Source organism: Pyxicephalus adspersus, chromosome 10 (genome assembly GCF_032062135.1).
Source record: "Pyxicephalus adspersus chromosome 10, UCB_Pads_2.0, whole genome shotgun sequence".
Taxonomy (NCBI): domain Eukaryota; kingdom Metazoa; phylum Chordata; class Amphibia; order Anura; family Pyxicephalidae; genus Pyxicephalus; species Pyxicephalus adspersus.
The window spans coordinates 47,818,628-47,841,751 of NC_092867.1; the positions used below are offsets into that span (position 1 = coordinate 47,818,628).

A 23,124-nucleotide genomic window follows, 5' to 3' on the forward strand; every position below is an offset into this window, starting at 1 on the left:
TTAGTTTTCCTTTTAACCTTTTACCCTTACTTTGTCATTCCATAGGGCTCGTCTTAAGCACAATGGGAAACAGATTTGCTTGGACCCCAAGATTAAATGGATCCAGGAATACCTGGAGAAAGCTTTGAACAAGTAAGCAGGAGACAGCAGATGTACAGCTTCTACTCCGGCATCAATTGTGTTAAGACACATCATCCGTGGGCACCTACACACCTATAACCCGGAATCTTGTAATGTATCTTGTGCTGAGCCCTATAAGACCCCCATGCTGAATCAGGGGTTCTCTTTCACACTGCTGGGACATCACTAATAGGCAAAACCTGACACAGTCAGTGTCCTAGCAGTGCCTTCAAAAACCCTTTCACCTATATATTGCAAGGTTTAGACATTTGTGCTGTGAGTTTTAAATTTAAATTTCTAAGTTTGGAGAGATAGACATATCAGAACCTAAAAAAGGTCATTCAAGTGCTGAATCTTCCACATTCCATGCATTCATCATGCTTGCTCTTGCTTTCTCTGCCTTTACATATAAATATATATTTACAAATATATAATATTATTATATTTAATATAGTCTTTGTTACTTAATGAGCTGTGATTGGGGAAGGTTGCACTTACTTTAAAGGAACAGATCATAGCTTTTATTACATGTAGGTAAATGTGGTGCATTTTTGTAGTGTGGGCAAGTTATCAGTTTTCCTGGAAAAACAGGATCCTTACTTTTAGAAGGTATTGTTTTTGGTACTACAGCATGCACATTGTACTGCCAATATAGGTATATACAAAAAATTTAAAAGCCTTAAAAAATGTTGGTAAAATGTAATATTCTAACACTCCAAAGTTATTATAGTTGCAGAAAACAAACTTTTTTGCTACTTTTTCGTCCTTCAAAGTGAAAGACATTTTCCAGCTGCCTCCATGTTTAATTTTGAGGTTCACAGAAAGGCAATCACCATCTGTTCCCACTCTCCACAGCTTGCACAAAGAAAATCCTTTTTCAGCTGCCTCCAGGGTTTTTTGAATATTTTTTTAACCTGCATCAAAACATTGGGTTTGTTTTTATGCCAAAACGTAACAGGCAAGTGCCATAATACAAACATTGGAAGACAAACCATTGCTTTGTAGTCACTGAAGTGTTGTGTTAACAGACAGGAGAGGCTTGCTCTAGTGATGGAGATGTCTAAGGGTAATATACTAACCCACATAACATCTTCTTTGGTACTCATTTTTTTTATTAAATAATAAGGTAACATTTTCAATGTAGCTGGTCAAGGAGGTGAAACATCATTTGTGTTTCACTTTCCATCTCTGTTTCTGCCAACCAGAAGTTTGGGTGCCTCTGCCATGTTCCTACATTTTCTATTCCATCATGTCAAAAAGTGTATGAGTGAATCCCCTCATAATAATCATCATAGTAGGCGTGCAGACTCAATGAGGTGCAGAAATTTCAACAACAGTATCCTCATAGGACATAAGAGACTGCCAGGTTATTAAGTCAAGTATCTGCCCAAAACAAATGTATCTGCTTTGAAAGGATTGATCATTTGGGGCTGATTTACTAAAGGAGTTTATGTTTTTTACTTAGCAAAGTGAATTAACACCTTGCAATGGATTTTTTACATAACCTAGTGAATGTGGTGGAAAAGTACTTGCAAAGAATACCTAATCACCCTCCCAAAAAAAAACAACAACCAAAAAAAAACATTAACCAAGTGAACAACCTACATTCTAATAATAAACCCCTTTATTTGTATCTAAATATACCAATTCCAATTACATATCTGGTTTGGGCCATGTCTTGATAACTATATGAAATAGGACAAGGGCGCAATACTTCCAAAATTCATAATATGCACAATCCTTTTTCAGCAATCCTTAATACAGCAAGAAAAAATGTCAATAGATTACTTTTCACAAATCTGGCAAGAATCAAGGCTTAATGGCTGATTTACCAAGGCAGTTCAGTCACCAATAATTATAGTTAAATCCATAGCGACTAATTAGATTTCACCTTTGAGCAGTTTGAACAAGGAAATAAGTCACCTAATTGAGTTCTTTGAGTTACTGTTTTTTTTGTTTTGCACATTGCCTTGTTTAAAAAACCTAAAAGAAATGTTATGTGGTATTTGTTTTGGTATTGCTAAGATAAACACCAAGAAAAAAAAAAAAACATTCTCTGAAAAGAAGGCCTAGTACAAAGGATATGATCTATAAAGCATCTTTATTTTGTAAGGGAAGGTCCTGTGATATTGCTGTATGACAGAAACCACAGGAGCTATGAGTGGGCATACATACTAAAACCACAACATAACTTTATTAGTTCTATTTAAAAAATCTATGTACACAAAAAACACAGTGCCAATGTATACCAGTGAATTTGTGTTTTGGTATGCAGAATTTCTGTATTTATTTGTCTGGCAACATTTAGCTGAAATGTTCATGACTTGACGGTTTTATTTTATTATTTTTCAACAACCACTTCATTACTTAAGCCCACAAAGGACTTGCATTTTGGCAAAAGGGAGAAAATAATTTGATTACAATCAGTCAAGTGTCATTTGGGGTTTTATAACATCCCAAACTCTTAGATAATTTACACTATGGGCCTGATAGGGTTCAAATTATTTTTCTACTTTTTAATTCTTCTAAACCTAGTGGGTCATTTAAATTTGATTTCTGCTAAGGTGATACTTTCTTACTTAATAGAAAAAAACAAAAAACACATTTTTGTGTTCTCTGTTTCTGTAACAGTTTGGACAGGTTCATATTTTACTTTTAATATGCAGTTTAACTAGGCACATGAGGCTGTAAAACAGGAGGATCAGATTTACATAGTAAATGTGTGTCATTTACTTGTATAAGTGGAATCTGTAACTAACACCTGCATACAACATGGTGAGGGGTATGCATTGTAATTCTGCTTAACAGACCAGAATAAAAAGAGGTCAAAAATAATGAAAGCAAAAACATCTGGTTGGATTCCCCAAGCTGTGGCATAACCCCAACTACTCCCTTTACCCTCCTGCCACAAATGAATAAATTCTGAAGAGCCCTGTAGAATCATACTGCTATTATTAAACACTGGGAAACTCTCTGCCTTTGCTGTTTTTTTGTTCCTCTTTTGCCCTCCTGACCTCACTACAGGATACGGCTGCTCCTGTGTGCAAGTCCTTGCTTTAATTATAGAGATTCAAAGTGGTGCATAAATTAGCATTACTGCTAAGGTTAGTTTGCCAGGAATTAAAATAGTTGTGACCTCTTAACACCTTAATTGCCAAGGCATGTGTGGTTAGTTATTTTGGCAATCGGAAACTACATCCAAACCCACAAAAGGATCTAATATGGGAAAATAGATGTTCCCAATATGTATTCTAGATTAGTTTCTACTATATTTTTTCATTTATGCATTACTTTTTGGTATTTTTTTTTACATGATTTTACAACTAATTTACCATGGGTTACAATAATGAACCTTGTACTGTAAATCGTTCATATTACCACTGTATAATTTACAAAAGATAATTATAAATGGAATTATTTATCATTTTTTTAACACTTGCCTTGCAATCCTTTTTTCTCAAAAGAAACTACATGGGTACGTGGTTGGATGTTTAAAGCAAAAGTAGGGCCATATGGAAAAAGGATCAATTCACTAAGCTGCAGGAGTTATTTTAGATGTGTGATTATTTTATTATGTGGTCAATTTCTTAGTTCACATACAAAACTATTACTAAGGTTTAGAATTGGTAATTTTAGCATACAATATATATATTAATATATATATTGTATATATATTATAATATATATATTAATTAATGCTAATAATATTATGGTTACTGTTCCTGCACTGAGGAATTAAAGAGCAAGAACATTGTGAACATTTTTGTGAATTGACCTTTAGGTGGAGATTTCTTAGGCCTATAGATGCAACTTGTCATCAAAGCTTTATTTAAGAAGAAAAAAATAGTCTGGGAATGACCAGGAAAATACTGCCAGCAGTATGATTTAGTGAATTGACCCTAAAGTGAAAAACAAAACTACTTTGGTAAATCTTCAATTATGTTTCTCTGAAAGGGATCTAATGTGTATTTGAGGTTAGGAGCAATATATATGAACAATGGTGGTTTAAAGTTCTGTGCATGTTATTCATTTAAAAATGGAAAGAATGTAAATTCATGTAAACTAAAACCTGAAATGTTTTGTAAACTTCCATCGGCAATTAGTGTGATCGGAACAAGAAATTCATCAGCTGTTTGTATGTTGGCCAGTACTGTTCCAGAAACAAAGCAATTCCTTTATATATCTGTTATCCTGAAGTCTTTACAGTTTAGAGTGGGAGGCACATTTCACACTGTTATGGATGATTGGGGAAACACAGTCTAAACATTATGGCATCAACTGTATTTTTTTGAAGGAATGTTCATTTAATGTATCATATAGCTTGTATTTGCATTGAACAATGTGCTTTAACTCTAAAACTGCTGACTAGAGCAGTGAATGGACCCAATGACACTTTTTTTTATTGTAAATAGATATAATCTTTTAATCAGAGTATTCAACCAATGTTATATATGTTATATATTTTTGTATTTGTATAAAACTGAAAAACACATTATTCATTTTTGATACTTTATGTCTGCAATAAAAATGCTATTTTTTATTCTTGCCTCATGCATTATAAATGACATCTGCCTTTTAACCATAAAACTTACATTCTTTCATTACAGTTAATGTTGTCTCTGTCATTTCTCTCAAGGCTTCTACTATGCTTATTTAACAGAAAGACCACTTAACTATACTAATTCACACCAATATATGCTATGAATCCAGCTACTATATTGAATAATTTCCATTAACCATCAAATGGGCATGGACATTGTCTGGAACTGTCATTTATGCTGACATATATACTGACCTGAACAGGAATTAGGGAAAAGGAAATGAGTTGAACCCAAAATAAAGACGGGCAGAGGACAAATGACCAGGAAAAGTCACCAGTATTGCCTATGTTCTCTGCACAGTTTCAGCAATTTTTTACAATTATAGATCCCTCACTGAAGATATAAATCTATGACAATGTAGTGAGAATGTAGTGGCTAGGCACTAACATACCAGGAAGTGTATTGTTATTTTTCAGATGAAATTCCAGACAAAGGGTTCAAATTTCAGGGTACTGCACTTCTATGTTTCCCCTAGCAGATCTTGACTTTTTGAGTTCAGTTTCACTTTAAGGATACAGACAACAAAAAAAAAATATTTGTAGCAGACTGGGGCTAAGAAATTTTTGCTATCCTTTTTAGACATTTTCTATTGATTCCTGCATGGTCATTGTGATAAAAAATGTTGGTGACACAGACAGCAATAAAAACTAATCCACTCTTTTTCTACCCTAATTCTACATTCATTACACTACATAATTCATTGGTTAGCATTTATGTATTGACATACTCATAACAGATCGAAATAGGGATAAAAATGAAGAATTTGTTGGTACACAGTAAAAATTCTAGACTAAAAACTGCATTAAAAAATATTCTAGACTAAAAATTATGCATGCAAAACATATCCTTTTAATGACACAAATCAATCGAACGTTAAGGCCATACTTTCTTTGCCAATGGAAAGTAGCAGTATATTACATTTACTGACCTTGTGAATGTTTTCACAAATGCTATGCTTTGGGACACACAACTTTATACATAGTGCCCAAATATTACATTTAAATTTTTATTTGTAAAATTACAATCTCACTCCAAAAATGCAGCTAAAATCATATTATTTTAAAGTGTCATTAATTCTAAAACTATGTTGGATTGAAGCCACCTAGTAGGAAATTATTTAAATTATTAAAAGCTAGCAAAAATGGGACTTTACATGGGACATGTCATGTGTTACCATAAAGTAATTAGCCTTAGTATTAGAATACATGCTAGGAAAACACAGAAAGGTGCCAAAAATCAACAGGGAGCAACATGAAATGGTAATTCACTATGTTTTCCCGAACCATTGCTGGACTGCCAAGGCATGGTAATCCATTTCACCAATTTATAAGGCAAAACCACCAGCAACCCCATTCTTTGGATTAGTGCTGTGCATGCTACTTTCTATATAGCTATTGTTATTGCTACTTCTTTTAATTATCATCTTATGATATGTTTTATAAAAAAATGTTTTATTCTACAAAGATTCTGGGCTGCAATTTTCAGCATTCCCATCAATATATGAAAGTCAAATATTTATGAAGGCATATGACACCCTCTAAAAATACCTTGACTATAACCAACTCCCCTTTGGCATTTTTTTTTATTTGGCAATATGATATTAGATCTAAAAAGCTGGAAAACACTTTTTATAAGATTAGTATTTGTATACTAATTAGTATAGAAAAGTATTTTTGCAGCCTTTCACTCACTGTCCAATGAACTTTATCTTAAAAATGTATCATTCAATATAGGCGTTGTCCTGGCCATTGAAATATATAACTATAGTCTACCAGATGGTCAGGAATTTACTGAATTGAAACTAGCTTACCTTCCAAAATACATAATCTATTTTATAATCTATTGAATACTTTACTTCTTTTCAATCACCCACAGCATACCATGCATGTATCTGTAGCAGATTGTAATTAGATTTTAATTACTATGGTTGCTGTTAAAAGTGGTTAAAATCTTTACAGGTAGGTACAAATGTACTACAAGCCCTGGTAAAGTTCATTAAAAAAACAAACAATTCCAAAACATATCCACATAATGTTCAAGAATTGTGTATCATAATACACAAGGAAAAAATTGAAGTTGATTAGTATAATCCTATAGTTTGCATTACATTGAAACACCAGCCTAATTGCTTGATACATTGTTGAAAAATATAGATTTCAAGTTAGATAGTATTAATTATAATAAATATAGTAGTAATTCTGCTCTTTTAGTCTTGAGATTCACACCAGGGAGACAGTTGGACGATACCATGATTTTCTGCTAATAATTTATCTGTTGGATAATAATCCTTCAAATAATCTATTAAAGCAGGGGTGTCAAACTCAAAACAAACACAATGCCCCTGGTGATCAGGTACCATGTGATCATTGCCTAGGCTTTGTGTCACATGATGGGTGTACAGGAATAATGTCTATGTATTGCATGTATTGAAAATGATGATGTGAGGTGGTAACGCGGGTGGGCCAACAAAAGGACCTTGAGGGCCTGATTTGGCCCGCGGGCCAGAGTTTGACATCCCTTTTTTAAAGCAAACTTGAAATGGGGAGAAAAAAAACATAATTCATGTTGCAGGACTGACTTGGAAGTTCAGCAAATCATCATCTCCAGCCAAAGACCTGCTTTTAGACAAAGAGCAGGTGCCACCAAAGCCCACCCACATGCCCCAGGAATGAAAGCTGTGAGACAGAGGAAGTAATTAATGATGGCGGGTTTAAAGTATTACTTCCCCCTTATTGATTTAAACTGGTTTGGCAAGCAGCAATGTGAGACATTTACAGAATGGGACCATTTAAGGACAAATAAAAGGTATGTATATGATTCTGCTTCAAAGGTAAACTTACACACAAATTTAAAACAAAAGACCCGAGTAAAGGTAAACATAAAAATCTGTAGCATTATATAGTAATATCACTTGTGTGGCTATGCAATGTGTCATAGGTGAATGCATCTCAAAATTGACTAAACAGATTTGTGAATTTACAGTTAAAACTACAAATACAGTATATATATGTATGTCATTTATGTATGTGGCAGCTTGTATTGTATTGAATTAATGAATAGCTAGTGCCGTTGAGAACAAAAAGTGTAGAATCACTCATACATTGGAGCGCATTGTAAATGCCACCCATTCCATACTGAATATTAAATACTATAAGCCACCAATTTTAGGAAGGGATTTTTGACTGACCATAAGGCAGGTATTTATAATCTTCACCAACATCACAGGGCATTTTACACTGAACACCAATATATGTAATGAACTTTCATTGTACATTAATGTATTGCAGAACATTAGCGCTAAATATTAATGTAACAAGAACCACAGAAGTAAAGGAGGCTTAGGGAAAGGGAAAAATAAATTTGCTTTAGACAACAAACATGAAGTGAAGAGCTGTTGTTTTAATATGAAGCGGTTGGTGGTGTATTATTACATTTATTTCATATACAAAGCTTCGCTTTAGAGGGGCTATTGTAACTGAAAACAAATGGAATATAGATGTCCAGAAATTAGTTTTTTTTTTCACAAACATGCTAATAGTGGCTAGATACAAATTGTCTGCAAAGGAGGGGGGTGCTGGTGTTAAATAAGTTTAAAACCAAATGTAATATATTTCAGCCTTCCAGGTCTCAAATGGGATGGCTGCATTAGTGTTAGTATTTCAGGTTAAGAAAGATTTTTATCAAATACAGGATAATACTTGTTAAATTATAAATTGAGAAATATTGCGTGCTTGTCACTTCCTGTGACCTAAATTGACTTCTAAAACAATGTTGTCTTCCTTTCATGTTATTTTCTATGCATTCCCACACTACTCTTGTAATGGGGATGAAGAAAGGGAGACTGGTTTGTAGTCCAAACATGGATGTCAGTCTAGTTTAACAACCACAACTCCCTTTTTAGTTATGGAATCACCCTAGGACAAGAAGTGTGTTATTTGCTGGACCACCAGAAAGTAAAAGCTTGTCATAATGGGATTTAGATTCAGTTTTAAAAAATCTTACTGGATATTATAATGTTCTTCCAGTCTGTTGCTGGTCCATGTAGTTTGTTTAGCTTCATTTACATAATTAGATATAATACCATTGTATAATATAAGCAATGTTGGCTAATAAAATTTGCTACTTTGTGAAATGCTAATGTTTCATGACACACTTGGCTTGATGGGCTAAACTAGATTAGTTATGGTTACTTAATTCATTATTTTCTCCTACAAATATTTATTTAAATGTAAATAATTTTTAGATGCCATAATATGTTTTTGCTTTAAGTAATTTTTTAAATTGTACATAAAAACATCTATGTTCGGCTGGGGAGAATTTTTTGCATATCTAGGGGTTAGCCACCTACTGGGGACGTAGCTGTGGGGAAAAAAGGTGCTAAAATCATAAATAATTAAATCAATCAATAAATAAAAAAATAAAGATAATATATCACAGGCTCTCTACATATTCTGTCCATACAAGTGATCCAAAGAAAATAAAATACATTAATTAATTGTTATGAAATATATGTACTATATGCATTGTAAGTGGCAGTTCCCATTCTCATCTGAACTTTTTTTCTGAACTTTCAGTTTTTACTAGATGTTGCAGCTATAGATATCACTTTTCTTACAACCTGCTAATGAAATTTAATACAAAAATGCCACTATATAGATATTGTATATCTCTCTGAGAATATAGCCATACATTACTGGATAAAAGTAAAGTTACTAGAGACATCAGCTCATAAAAAGCCAATTATTCAAGCTCAAAAAAAGCGCAAATAGGAAAAGATATCATTTCAGTGCATATATCAAAGCTTATATTGTTACCGGCCAATGAACTCTTATTTTTGTATATACATTCCTACCAGAGTGAACAGCCAGGTTGGTGACTTTCCCCTCCTCCTATGAGGTTGTGAATTGTCAAAACATGTATATATCACTCCTGATTGACTTCTAGTGCTGCTCCTTCTTCCCCCTTTTTGAATTCCATTGTACAGGGTAATTAAAATAACTGATGCAAAATCAAATTCAAATTCTCACACTAGGTGCATATAAAATGCTTTACTGTAATAAAAAAGTAACTGCATACATTTGTGTTTTTTAATTATGCCCAAAGCTTGCCATTAAGTAACTTCTACTAACCTAACACATACTAACTGTTCACTTGTTATTAGGTAATCTTTTAAAAAGTTGACCCAAATTTATTTATGAGTATGCTAAATATTAAGAAACAGAAAAAAAATTCCATTGTATAATATTTTGATATAGCTGTATTTGCATTGTAATTTTTAGTGCTTATGCTCAGTCAGTAAGTAAATTGTATCCAGAAATTCTTAACCTTGTGGACAGAAAGCCAAGGAGAATCCAGCTAGACTCTTACCAGGAACAAAGGCTTTGCCAAGAAAAAGAAAAGAAGCAAAGAACTGACTGAACTTCCTTATAAAAATATTTGCCAGCAGGAACATCTCCTTGCAGCTGATGGCCTTTCACCAGAAGATGACGAAGAATTTGTTGCACAAACGATACATGTGCAAATATCTCGGCTAATGTCTGCAGTTCAGTGCAAAATCAGGAATATAAAGACCAAGAAGTGTTACGATAGAACATGTCACTTATGTCTTACATGTACTAATGTTTAATATTGTAGTGTAACAATTCTGACAGAAGAGGTGCACAGTTCGGGTAATAATTTACCTGCCCTCTACTTGGTATACAGGTATGTGAAAAAATTAGTACATCCAATGAAAATTGTTAAGGTTTTTTAACAGTAAGCATTAGATCTTTATTCAAAGAGTGCCTACACATAAGGGTGACATTCTTGAAAAAAATACTGGGAAAGTTTGTCTTTTTCTACAACAAAAACATTAATAGATGTGATGATGTGCTGAGGAAAAAGTAAGTATACCCTTGGTCTCAAAAGATTTTATTGCACCCTTCTTACTTCTTGTATGCAATTTAAAAAATGGCCCTGTGACCAAACAAACAAACTTTGATTCGTTATGCCAAACACATGGTTCTATTCTTGCTCTATTGTTCTTGGACAGAAAAGTGATTTTTCTGGCACACCTCCCATCCAGCGTAAAATGAGAACTCTTTTCCTGATTGTGGTTGAACGCACTTTTTTACCAACTGTTGTAAGAGTTACAACAGGATTACACAATTTAATTTTTGAGATTCTTGGAGACTTCAAATCATCAAATGATTTTCTGGGCTGGGCAGTCCAGACAAAATTTGGCGGCTTACTTGCAGATTATATGCAAGTTATATTCCTTACAGTGAAATGATTGAATTAAATAATTTGGCACTATTTTAATCCATTGCCAAATTCATAGGCATCCACAACCTTACTTCTAGGGACCTTAGAGAGCTCTTTTTATTTTGTAATGATGACACAACATGGGTCAATTTCAAAGTGAACGCAAGACCAAAATGAGCTTTAAATGAGACAGGTTACACCTGCATATTGCTAAAGGCAGTTCTAATTATAAGCATCACATCTAAACCATTTTCTAATTGGAAAAAATACATTTGAAGGAGTTAACCTACTTTTTCCACATGACCTATCAACATTTTTTTTTTATTCAGCTTCTGAGAATAAATACATAAAATCATTTTTGGGGCTCATTTTTGTTCTCATTTTTGTGAAACCTTTACTTGTAGGTGTTGTTTAAATATCTAATGCTGTGTTCCTGAACCAGGGTTCCTCCAGAGATTGATAGGGGTTCCTTGAGCAATAAGCAATGCTTTAATCTTAGAGGTTAGTAACTTGTGACTCCTATGGTCTTTTTGGCTATCTGTAAGGGTGACATTCTTCCCACTGACCAGCAAAGCAAGGGGCATTCTTCCTTTGGACCACCACACTTTTGTACTATGAGATAATAATGTAGTACTTATAACAGGGAGTTCCTCGAGGACCTAAAAGTTATTTCAAAGGGTTCCCCCATGTTAAAAGTTAAAAAATACCGACCTAATGTTTGCCGGTTCAAATTTGTCATAAGTTTCCACATACTTTTTTTCCAATAATGTTTTTCAGTTCTTACTATTTTGATTAAAAAAAGTAAAAACTTAAATCATATATAAATGCCAAAACAAAAATGTAATATACTGCTAGATGTGGTGGCATATGTCAGCTGTCTTCTCCCTCTTTCTTACCTAGTGTTCCTATGGCTAAGAAACTTTTTTTTTGTTTCTGGGTGATCAGGTCACGTGAGGTTTTATAGACACTGAATTACTGGCAAAATCAAAAGGTATTTTCTGTACTTGTTGAAAAAGGTCCTAGCCTAAAAATGTAAACGAATGCAGTAATCAAATTTTGGAACTGGTAAGCAGTAATATATGATTTTTTTTTTGTTCCTGGGTTTAGTTATAATTTAAAGACCAACTCCAGACCTTACATACACATTTAGAAAACAAAGTTTTTATTATCTTCATTAGGAAGATTTACCTTCTTTTTCTGTCCCCATTTTGCTGATACGCCTTGATTGTACTCTCTTCGGGGCAGGGTCCTCTCCTGTGTCACTGTCTGTATCTGTTTGTCATTTGCAACCCCTATTTATTGTACAGAGCTGAGTAATATGTTGATGCTATATAAATCCTGTTTATTAATAATATTTTTTAAAAATACTGTATGTAGGAAGTGAAATTAAATATTTATCTAATGGGGACAAAAATAACATTAAAGTATAGCCAAAACTGTGGGGAAATTTCCTTTCAATTCCTGCCTCAGAAACACAACAGGAAGTGGTAATCTCCCAAAGTGAGTGAAACGTCTCTCTTAGACAGTTGTCCCCCAAACAAGCCCCATCGAAAAATTACCTCTCACTTCATGTTCTAGGGACAAGGATGTGATTTTTCCTCATTTCAGCAGACTCTAGACACAAACAGCAATAAACAATAAACACCTCTCCTTACTTCTAGAACTAGAAAAAAGGTTTGTCCACACAAACTTTCAAGACACCTTGTTGTAATATTGTAGTAAAATAATAACATAAAGACACTGTAATACTTTTATATTGTTCTTTGTTGATACTTTCTATAACTCTCATCTCAGTGTTTAAGGAAATCATAGAACATTTTCTGGACACAGACAACAAAATCCTTTTAGCTTTCATTCACAACACATTTTTTCGATCATTGCACTGTGTTCCACCTATAATTTTGGAGTATACTTGCCTGCTTTACTATAATTATGGTAAACCTAAATTACAAATTTGCAGATTTTACCTTTAGTAGTTTTTTGTATTTCCATAATATTACTAAGATTGACCATTTCTGTGGTAGAATCCCTGACACATGGAGAGTGTATTGCTTTAAGTTAGCTAGTCCCGAGTTTCTTTTAGAGAAATAATAGGCCATACCGATTGTAAAGCACTAATAACTGCTAAGCCGAGCTTGCAAACATTTTGATCAAATATCTCAATCTTTTTGTACATGTAGGCACCAATTATACATAGAAACCTGTTTTTTTATATATTAATGTTAATGTACACATGTGAGGTGATTCTAGCCCAATATATTTGGTGGGTCCCGTGCGAGAATCTGATATGTGTACAGCGGTGGCCCAACCACAGAATGGCCGGCCCTGTGTGTATAGCACTCATTCAACCACCGATCACAATTTTGTGGCTGGAATTGATTACAAAAGATTGTTTCCAGGGATAAAAAATGCATGTGTGTAAGCAGCCTAACACACATGGATGATAACATTTATATCAAGCTAATCACGGTTACATTTATTTCACACTAATGTATTAATAATTAAAGAGTTTTGGGGTTTCACTACAGAATACATTTTATTTGTTATATTCAGAAATGCATCATATTTATTTCAGGATTGTTTCTTGATTGCCTTATTGAGCATACAAGGGATTTGTAGGCTAGGGATTCAGTCCCATTGGATCTAAATAATTTGGATATACACACCTTTGTGCTCTATAAATTACAAGGCTGCTTTCCAGTTTAATTAGAGACTCACTGGGCTTGATTTATCAAAGCTCTCAAAAACTATAACAGAAATACTATAATGGGAGAACCTGGGTGATCCAGCAAACATGGAATGGATTTCCTAAAAATCATTTGCTATTAGTTTGCAAATGTTTTCAAACATGGACCAGATCCAATTCAGGTTTTTTGGATCACATGATAGTTTTATTTCTCCAGTCTTGGAGAGCTTTAATAAATCTGGCCTGCTGAGATAAAAACACAATATGTGTTCATGTTGATAGAGCAGATAGCTATACCTCTAAGCATTATAGTTTAAATATTTACTATTTCCCTGTAAGTTAGGTAAATAAATACATTATTAGTATTGCACAGATGTACATGCTTCTCTCTTGTTCTAAAATTGATTCCTCTGATCTCACTGCAAGCTGTGAGTGTCTTACAATGTGCATAGAAAAGTCAAATAAAGTCCTCCTTATTTCCTGGTGAACAGGCATTCAACATCCAGCCCTGACCTCCCCACCCTTACTGTCTCTTACTTGCTCCTTTCATTTCTTTTAAAGCTTAGAATCACATGTGGACATTATTTTAAGAAGTCTGTATGAGGGAGGGTACTGTGAATTTTATATTAGGCTGTAGAGACCCCTTCCAGCAACTCCATCCAGCCATGATCTTGCACAAAAAATAATAAATATTAGCAGGTTAAAGTTTTCCTTTGCTATGTTTAAACTGCTATGGCAGATATTTAGACACTCAAAGTCTAACCCTTGCTGAAAATAATTTGAAAAGTTGTGGATAAAGTGGGGAGGACTAAAAAATTCTGCCAGGTTACTAAAATTCTTGTAACTTGTAAATGGCAATAAAAACCAAACAGAGGTTAAAACAAAACATTATTGGCTTGAGTAGGGTTTTTTTTTTTACTAAACTAATTTACCTTGGTCCTCTTCAACTTTAAAACTAAACCTCAAAGGTGGACTTATCTTTTTAGTTAGGGATATCACAATCTACACACAACTGGAAATATCTATCCTCCATGGGGGGCCTTACACTGCAAAATCTCAACAGCAGGTATCTTGATTTGTAAAAGATTTTGCCATTTAAAGTGACATCCATATCTAAAAGATATGAGAGATCTGAGTAGTTGTTACTGCATTTACTTGTCTGGGACAATTGAAATGAATATTTTGAGACCTAGGCAGCACATTTTGGGTAGATAAAAAAACAGCAGGCTATACATATGTTGCATATTGTTGGAGTAAAGCTGCGTACACACGTGCAATAATTATCGTTGGAAACAAATGACTAACGACTGTTTGATAAACGTTAACAAAATAAGTGCACAACGACGACGATGAACAGGGATTGTCGCTGGAAACGAATGACTGTCCTGGTGAATCTGATTGGGCGACAATTGTTCTCAATCTATTGTGTGTATGGTCGTTCAGTGATCGTGGATGGTTCTGCAGTACACTTTCTGCTTTAAATGTCACTTCCTGCATCGTTCAAACGATCGTATCTAGCGTGTATACATTGGTGGATTATATTTGAACAATCGTATCGTTACAGCATGTACAGACACAATACGATCTTTAAAATAATCACACATAATCGTCGATCTGTCGTTCGTCGTTAGTTTTCTAACAACAATTATTTCATATGTGTACCTATCTTTAGTCTAAAATATTCTCTGATGCTATTGATTCATATCAATATCTGAGTAGGCAACTTTATCTATCTCTTAATCTCTCAAAGAATGGCACCTGCAGTACTTTTAAGCTGCTTGGAATTATATAACTGTCTGCTCCCTATTTAGATGCAATCCCAGCTCTTAGCAGAGTAAAACCTTCCAGCATTGACTTAGCATTCCAGCTTAGTTGACTAAAGCCGCATACACACTTGCAATTATAGTCATTGGAAAGGATCTTTCACGATCCTTTCCAACAACTAAGCACTTCACGATGCATGAAGGGTGCTGTACATACAGCACCATTCTGCTCTATGGAGAAGGGAGGGGGAGAGCGACGGAACGGCACCCCGCTGCGCGCTCTCCCCCTTCACTTGCATTACGATCGTTCATCATTCGTGGAATGAACGATGCTTGCTGTACACGCTTCAGATGCTCATACGATATCGGCCCTGAGCCGATTATCGGGCGAGAACCATTAGAAGTGTGTACGTAGCTTTAGTTTGTAGCCTATTTCCTTTGCAGCTTTTTTTCACACGTATAGAGCTACTCATGCTTGAAAATATTATGTGTGTCCCAATAAACAATTGAATTTGGAAACGCCGACCTTTCTCCATGACCACCAATCACTGGGGTACTATTGTACATACTTTTTATTTAGTTCACAGCAATCTGTCCCTGCAAATTGAAGACAACTTTTTTGCAGTTGCCTCCAAGATAATGATTTCCAGTGCCCTTGTGTTCCAGGATAAAGATTTCCAGTGCCCTTGTGTTCCAATTTTTCCACTTAACATACTGACATTTTTTATCATGGTTTGCAAATTTCAAGTCTGCGCATTTTGGAATAGACAGTTTTGCTAGAAAATCTGCCATGAGACAAAGGTGTAAGGCTACGTACACAGGTCAGATGATTCTTGTCCAATAAGAACTTGTCTCAGGTGAGAATCTGACAGGTATACATCGGTTGCCCTGCATCATTCATGGATCCATCCTGACGATCTGACAGTGAACAACTGCTGTAAAATCAATTGAGAAGAGCACAGTGGGGTGCTGCTTGTTGTTCCCCTCTCCCCTTTCCAAAGAACACTGATTGTACAGCACTTATTTGTTTATCTGTAACGAATGACTGTTTCCAGCAACAAAAATTAATCGTGTATACCCTGCCTAAGTTTCCATCACTGATCTCCATGTAAAAATGAAAATTGTTTGGCAAGCATAATTGCTCTCTGATTTCCTTTTACTGACTCATGTGTAGATTAGAGATTTTGACTTAGCATGCGGAAGTGTAAATCAGAAGCACCAAATGGCAAAGAGATAACAAGCATTTTCAGAAGGACATCATTTATACTCACACACAATCATGTTAAAAACTAGTCTAGTCACACAACATTTCACAATGTGATGTAAACTAACCAAAGTTGCAGTTACACAAAATGGCTAGTATGAGAAAGAAGGCATACTACTTTTGACAGCTGTGACATAACGTTTTAAAAAGTAAACACAAAAATGGAAGCCGATTTGGAAGCCAAAATGCTCGGTTAATTGCTATAGCCTGCAGTTCCATTGCAAATTCAAACCTGGTTCAAAAGAAGCCATGGCACTAGGATCATGATTAGTAAAATAATGAAATGCATGCCTTTCTCTACTGGTCTTTTAAAATACTTTGCCTTTGGTATTTCTAATCTTCAGTTATTGGGGCATCTTTTCACAGGTTGACCTCTCAAAAACTAATTCAAGGACTTTTGTTGGTAGGACTTTGATGCATGCTTTTTGCTCTAAATCTTTCTAAAGTAGGCAAGGTAGAGAACTGGTCTTTGGAACAGGAGTCTTTAGCAGGAGTTTCAATAGAATAGCATTTAGAATAAAGTAACTATTCTCAACCAGTGATCCTCAAGAGGTTTCTAGGGGTTTTATGAACTGTGGCTTATTGACCTAATATGTGGTGATGTCTAAATAGTTCTTAGGCCAAAGTCATATGTTGGGGCCAGCTGCATGACACTAGTGACCTTTGAAGTTGTCTATAAGGGTGGCAATCTAGCCACAGTTGTAATGGGCATTCTTTCCACTGGCCACCAATGTGAAAGACATTTTCTCCCCCCGATCCTCAACTAATTTTAGCAGGAGTTTCCCAAGACTTCAACAAAATTTCTGCAGTGATCACATTTGGGAATACTAAGGTAGTGGGGAGATATTCTTGCAGAAGAAGCACATAGTTTGGGATATCTACAGCAACATCAGCAAGCCACATACTTCTTACAACCCATTTTTAGAAGTATTTACAAAGTATAACACAGTCTTAAATAGAAAATTTATTTTGTACCTTCTTTATATTTATCTAAACATTTGCAAAATATGTACAATATAACTCTAATTATTGTCTTAAGAAAACATATATAGCTGGTAATGTTCTAGAGCCCTCTGTAATTGTGAAAAAATATTTTTTTTATATTGTTTAATCACTGCATGCTTTTATGATCACATTACTTGTTTATGGGAGAAAAGTAAAACTTTTAACACAGCATAAAATAACATCTGTTTGCCACATGCTGAGCTGTAAGGGTGGCTTGTCGATAAAGCTGTAGAGTTCCCACTGCATTCTGGGTACTAAGTAAATGAGTGAATAGAAATTTTCAGCTCTGACTATCCTATACTAAAAAAAGCAGAGTAGCACAAATAAATTAATGAAACAGAATAATATTCACAAAAGAGAACAATGTAAATAAAATGTTGAAACATTTTCTCATATTTAGTTAAAGACTCATAGATTGCCAAGCATGTGAGACTACACATAAAACACATAGGGCTCTATTCATACAATAGGGAATTAGACTCCCTTATACATTCCCCCATGAGAATTTAGGTCCATGTGTTTTATTAGCAGTAATTGATTCCCATGAGGCAATGTTAAAGGGAATGTCAAATTCCCTTTTTTTAAATGGAGCCCATATTATTAGTCATGATATATTTTTGTAATTGTAATTGATGCATTTCTTTTTTCACCTAAGCAAGGATCTTTGTCTAATTTTAAAGGTTCAATCATAAGACAGTGTAAAGAACCATAAAGTGTGTTCCCTGTGTTCTGCAGGTAAAATCAGTCCTAGAAATAGTAAACAACAGTAGAACAATCATCCTAATAATTAGAGCATTTTTTTTTTATTTAAATATATACCTGACATAAAATAAATATGTGTGCTGTCGTTATTAGGGATGAGCGAGTTCATAAAACTCGATCTTGTGGCGAATTAGGCCGTTCTCATTTACTGAAATTGTAAGCAAGAACAGCCAGTGTAAATTTTCGAAAAACAATATCGAATTTAAAAAAAATAAATTGTGGGCTGTGACAGGACTGCATTCATTGATCAGTTCAGTGTGCCATCCCCAGCACTAGAGGTTTTAAATGGGGAGACTCCATTAAACATCTAGTGCCGGGGATCGCACACTGGATTCCCAGGGCTCCATGAACGAATGCAGCCCTGAGAATCCACTGCAATCTTGGGGCACTATAGGGTAATTAACCTCTAGTGCCCGGGGATCGCAAACAGGAGGATTCCCAGGGCTGCATGAATGAATGCAGCCCTGAGAATCCACTACATGTGGCAATTTTTGAGTATTGTACTTATTTCTTTCCCCCTTAGCCAAATGAGCATTTACCCTTGCATGAGGGACACACAATTCATGAACAAAAGCACAGAATGGGTATTTATAGTAGAAGTTCATTAAAAAAAAAAAAAAAAAAACAGTTTTACATTTTTTAGCCCTTTTAACTTGATTTAGGTTAGAACCCTCTAACATGTTCTCAGACTTTTTACTCTTGAAATAACTTTCAGGTTTTAGGGAATACTGGCCAGTGGAAACAATGTCACCCTTAAACTTAGCAAAATGATTATTGGTGTCAATTAAACTGACCCGAGAGGCACAAATTGTTCATTGCTCAAGGAACCCCTAGCAACTGCTACAGCCTGGTTGAGAAACACTGCTCTAACAGCACAAATGTACCTGATCTAACTGCTCCTGTGTCCTCTAGCACAGCGGTCGCCAACCGGTGGTCCGCAAAAAAATTTTGGTGGTCTGTGGCTTTGGCCGGTGCACCCCTGAGCAAGGCACACTGGCCAGAGCTGCGGACCACGTCGCCAGTGCAAGTCCCATGTTCAGGGAAGTGGGCGGGTTTTTTCCCACTCCCCCCTCGAAGGCTTAAATCAGCGATGGGAGAGTGTGTGCAGGGATATGTCATGATGACGTCAATATGGGGGAGGTTTCTCCCCCTTTGATTGACATCCACATCCCCACATGCGTGGTCAGGAGCCGGTAATTTTAGTGGTCCGCGGGACCGAAAAGGTTGGCGACCACTGCTCTAGCATGCCTCCACACTCACAATACTCTTGCCAGTTGTGCTGCCCACAAGATGTGGCATTAGCAGTCAATAGGATTTGTCCCTTCATAACCCCGTGGCCAATAAGCCACCTTCAGCTGCAGGACTTGGCCTGCCAGAGGGCAAATAAAACCTATTCACTTAACAGACCAACCTGGCCATCATACCAATAACTTTCTAGCTGCTGAGAAGAACATTTCACGTATGATCTTTGGCTCTGATTTTTGACTTGCTCCACTCCGTGCTGTGGCTTGACATTCTCCACGGCCTGTCCTGCAATGCTCTGTGCTCTATCCTTGCTCTCATTTTTGTGTAACCTGGTCCTGGTTGCAAAAAAGTACTAGGATGTTGGATGTTTTCACACTAGTTTGGTTGACTGATACCCTATAAAGCCTTTGTATTGGACCAATCCTACGTCTTTAGACCTTGCATCATCAATGACTCTCACAATACTCCTAGTATCTATACTAGTAATAGCCTAGTAAATAATTTGCAGTCATAGCCAGTGCCAGTAATATTTTTGGCCTGATAAAGTAAACAATGGAAGATGCTACTGTCATGGGGAAGCAAAAAAAACAACTGGGTAGGTAGGAGATCTAGTTTAGATTTTAGTAGGGAGGGTATTTGCATGTTTTCTTTTTCTTTTTATATTTGTCTATAATTAATTTAAGGTTCTAAACTACATAAAACCCTGCATGAAACAAAGAACTGTGTTATTTACACACACATTTGCCTGTGTAGAACTGTAAAAAACCTAAAAGTGTTCACCCTGGACCAGCAAAATTTTCAGTGTTGTGACAATCACATTTTTGTGTGACCAGGGTAAAATTTCCCTAACAAATCAGCACTATAGTGGGGCTACAATCCTTCCCACACAGACACAATCCTTGCCAAGCAAACTTTTTCCAACAAATAATTGTATTGCTTAACACACATTTACCTTCTTATCAGTTACTATTTTTTAAGGTTATTACATATTATATGTTTAACTGAATTCTTAAATGCTAACTGGTGTTAAAAAATACACATTTGTGGATGTCAAAAAAGTCATAATTAGTGTGGAAAGCTTTTTTTTAGCACTGTGAGATAAAGAGGGACAAAAAAAGTTCAGCTATGGAAAGAAGGTAACTAATGTTTGAAGGTACTTTTTAGTTTGCTTTCTACATTTCCTTGTGAATACAAAGACAGTTGGAGAACTTCTTCAGCGCCATAAACTTGCAAAAATATGCATTTTTAGAAAGGGAGGGGAAGGATGGACGATGGTCTGGGAAAATAAATAAGGGAGCAGTATGGGCCAGTGATTAATAAATGCAGCTGCATAGAACAATACAAGATGAGAAGCAGGGAGAGATAGTGTGTGAGTAATGAGCAACAGGGAAGAAGAACAGAATTAAAAGGCCAGATGTTAGCAGAATCATGGAGCAGAATTAGTTGCTACCAGTTGATCAAGAGTAAAGCTGTGAAAAAGAGGCGTATGTACAGTAAGTATGTCCTCCTTTGGGCTTTGCTGTCAGATTTTTAAAGACTATATTTTAAAAGAATGCAGTGGGCATGGTTGATAAAGAGCAGTAGACTTCAAAGTTGACCCCCCCCTTTATATGTATATCTATTGTATTGTGTGCAGTTGCCAAAACTTTTTCCACAGCCATTAGCATACACACTTAGAGGATAGCTCACCACTAAAGAATATCTACTTGAAAAGGTATCAAACACATTGGACCTAATTTAATAAAGCTCCCCAAAGCTGAAGAGGATACATTTTCTTCAGTGAAGGTGAGTAATCCAGCAAACCTGGAATGGATTTCTACAAAGCCATTTGCTATTTGCTTATAAATGTTTTAAACCCTGGACCAGATCCATTCCAGGTTTGCTGGATCACGCAGCTTCACTGAAGAAACTGAATCCTCTCTATCCTTGTAGAGCTTTTTAAATGAGGCCCAATGAGAACAAACCAATGTGAGATAACAAAGCCAAATATTACTTTGTGTCACAGTGTAAATCTTTACAAGGCATATATGCAGAAAATGTCCTCATTTATGGCCAATTCTACAGCACTTATTGGTAGTTGGATTTCATGTAGAACTTTCATATTTTCATATAAAATGTTTTTATATTGTCATATCAACAAATGTATGGGAGCATATTCAATGTTAATAGGAGGGAAAACACATTTTAAATAATTTTCACATTTTTATTGCAATGTTGCATTAGTATACCAACACTTTGCGCTACAATAGGTCGTACTGTACAGGTTGACAATCAAAAATCCGGCAACCTCCAGACCTGAGGTGCGCTGGATTTTCGAAAATTCTGGATTTTTATTTGTTTTATACTTACCTGTACACACAGGCCAGCCTTCCTTTCCTAGCACCCCGGACACCTGGCACAGTTCCAGAGAGCAGACAGCATGGACGTCTCAATGTGTATTTAATGTACATTAGTCTACATTAATATATACACACTAATATTAATGTACATTAACTTTGATCTACTGAATCACCATGATGTTTTTTTAAATGTTTAAACCTGGGACGTGTCTCAGAAGCCACTGGCACCCAAGCAATTTTGTGCCAGTATTATGTTTAGACCTTTGCAGTTAACTCAAAAAAGTTGTCAGCTATAGAATTCAATGCAGATTCGATTGAACTGGAATATGCATAGGATTTTTACAGGTAATCCAACCAAGTCAAATCGAAATATATCTGGGAAAGTTTGTTCACCTCTAATCTTTACATTGCTTTCTATTGTTCTGCACAATTCACTATTCAGAGCTATTACTTTTCCATCTAAGAAGATTCACTGTAACATTTATATGCGTTTACATCCCATTAACAAAAATATTAAAAGTAATAGTACTACTACTAATAGAAAGCAGAATTAATACACAATGGGGTTAAATTACAGAAGGATTATATGCTACAAAAAATAATTTTCACCTTAAAGGTGAAACTGACTTCACGTACATTAAAGCAAAAATCATATTTTTTATAGATAATAAAAGATAATAATGTATTCTCAGTGAAGTCATTTTTATTTTGCTTCATTCTATTAATTTAGCTACTTTTTCAGGTTGTTTGTGTTCAAAAAGGGTCAATTAGTGTGTCATATAGTGAAAGCATTTCCTTATAGTTTACATAGGCTGCCTAACAAACAACAGCAGATCACAATTTGTGCGTGTATAATTTTCAGCTGCACACCACCTGCATGGTATTGAATTACTGCAAGTTGCTGTACAATTCAGATGTGTGGGTAGGTCTGTTGAGGTGTCATTGGTACCACATTGCACCAACATATGTACCGTATTTTTCGGACCATTAGACGCTCCATAAGACGCACCAGGTTTTCCGCACGGGAAAACAAGAAAAAAAAAATTAATTTGATTTCCCCTGAGATCCAGCGTGCGGCACTTGTGCCCGCCCATGA

At 35.4% G+C, this 23,124-nt stretch overlaps 1 protein-coding gene across 1 annotated transcript in view; it reads left to right on the forward strand.

The window, feature by feature from the left end:
• Positions 1–23,124, forward strand: part of CXCL12 (C-X-C motif chemokine ligand 12) — a 54,115-nt gene that overhangs the window by 14,134 nt on the left and 16,857 nt on the right. Inside the window, exon 3 of the mRNA XM_072424241.1 lies at positions 46–132. Within this exon, the coding sequence (XP_072280342.1) occupies positions 46–132 (87 nt within the window). The remainder of the gene's footprint in view (positions 1–45; positions 133–23,124) is intronic.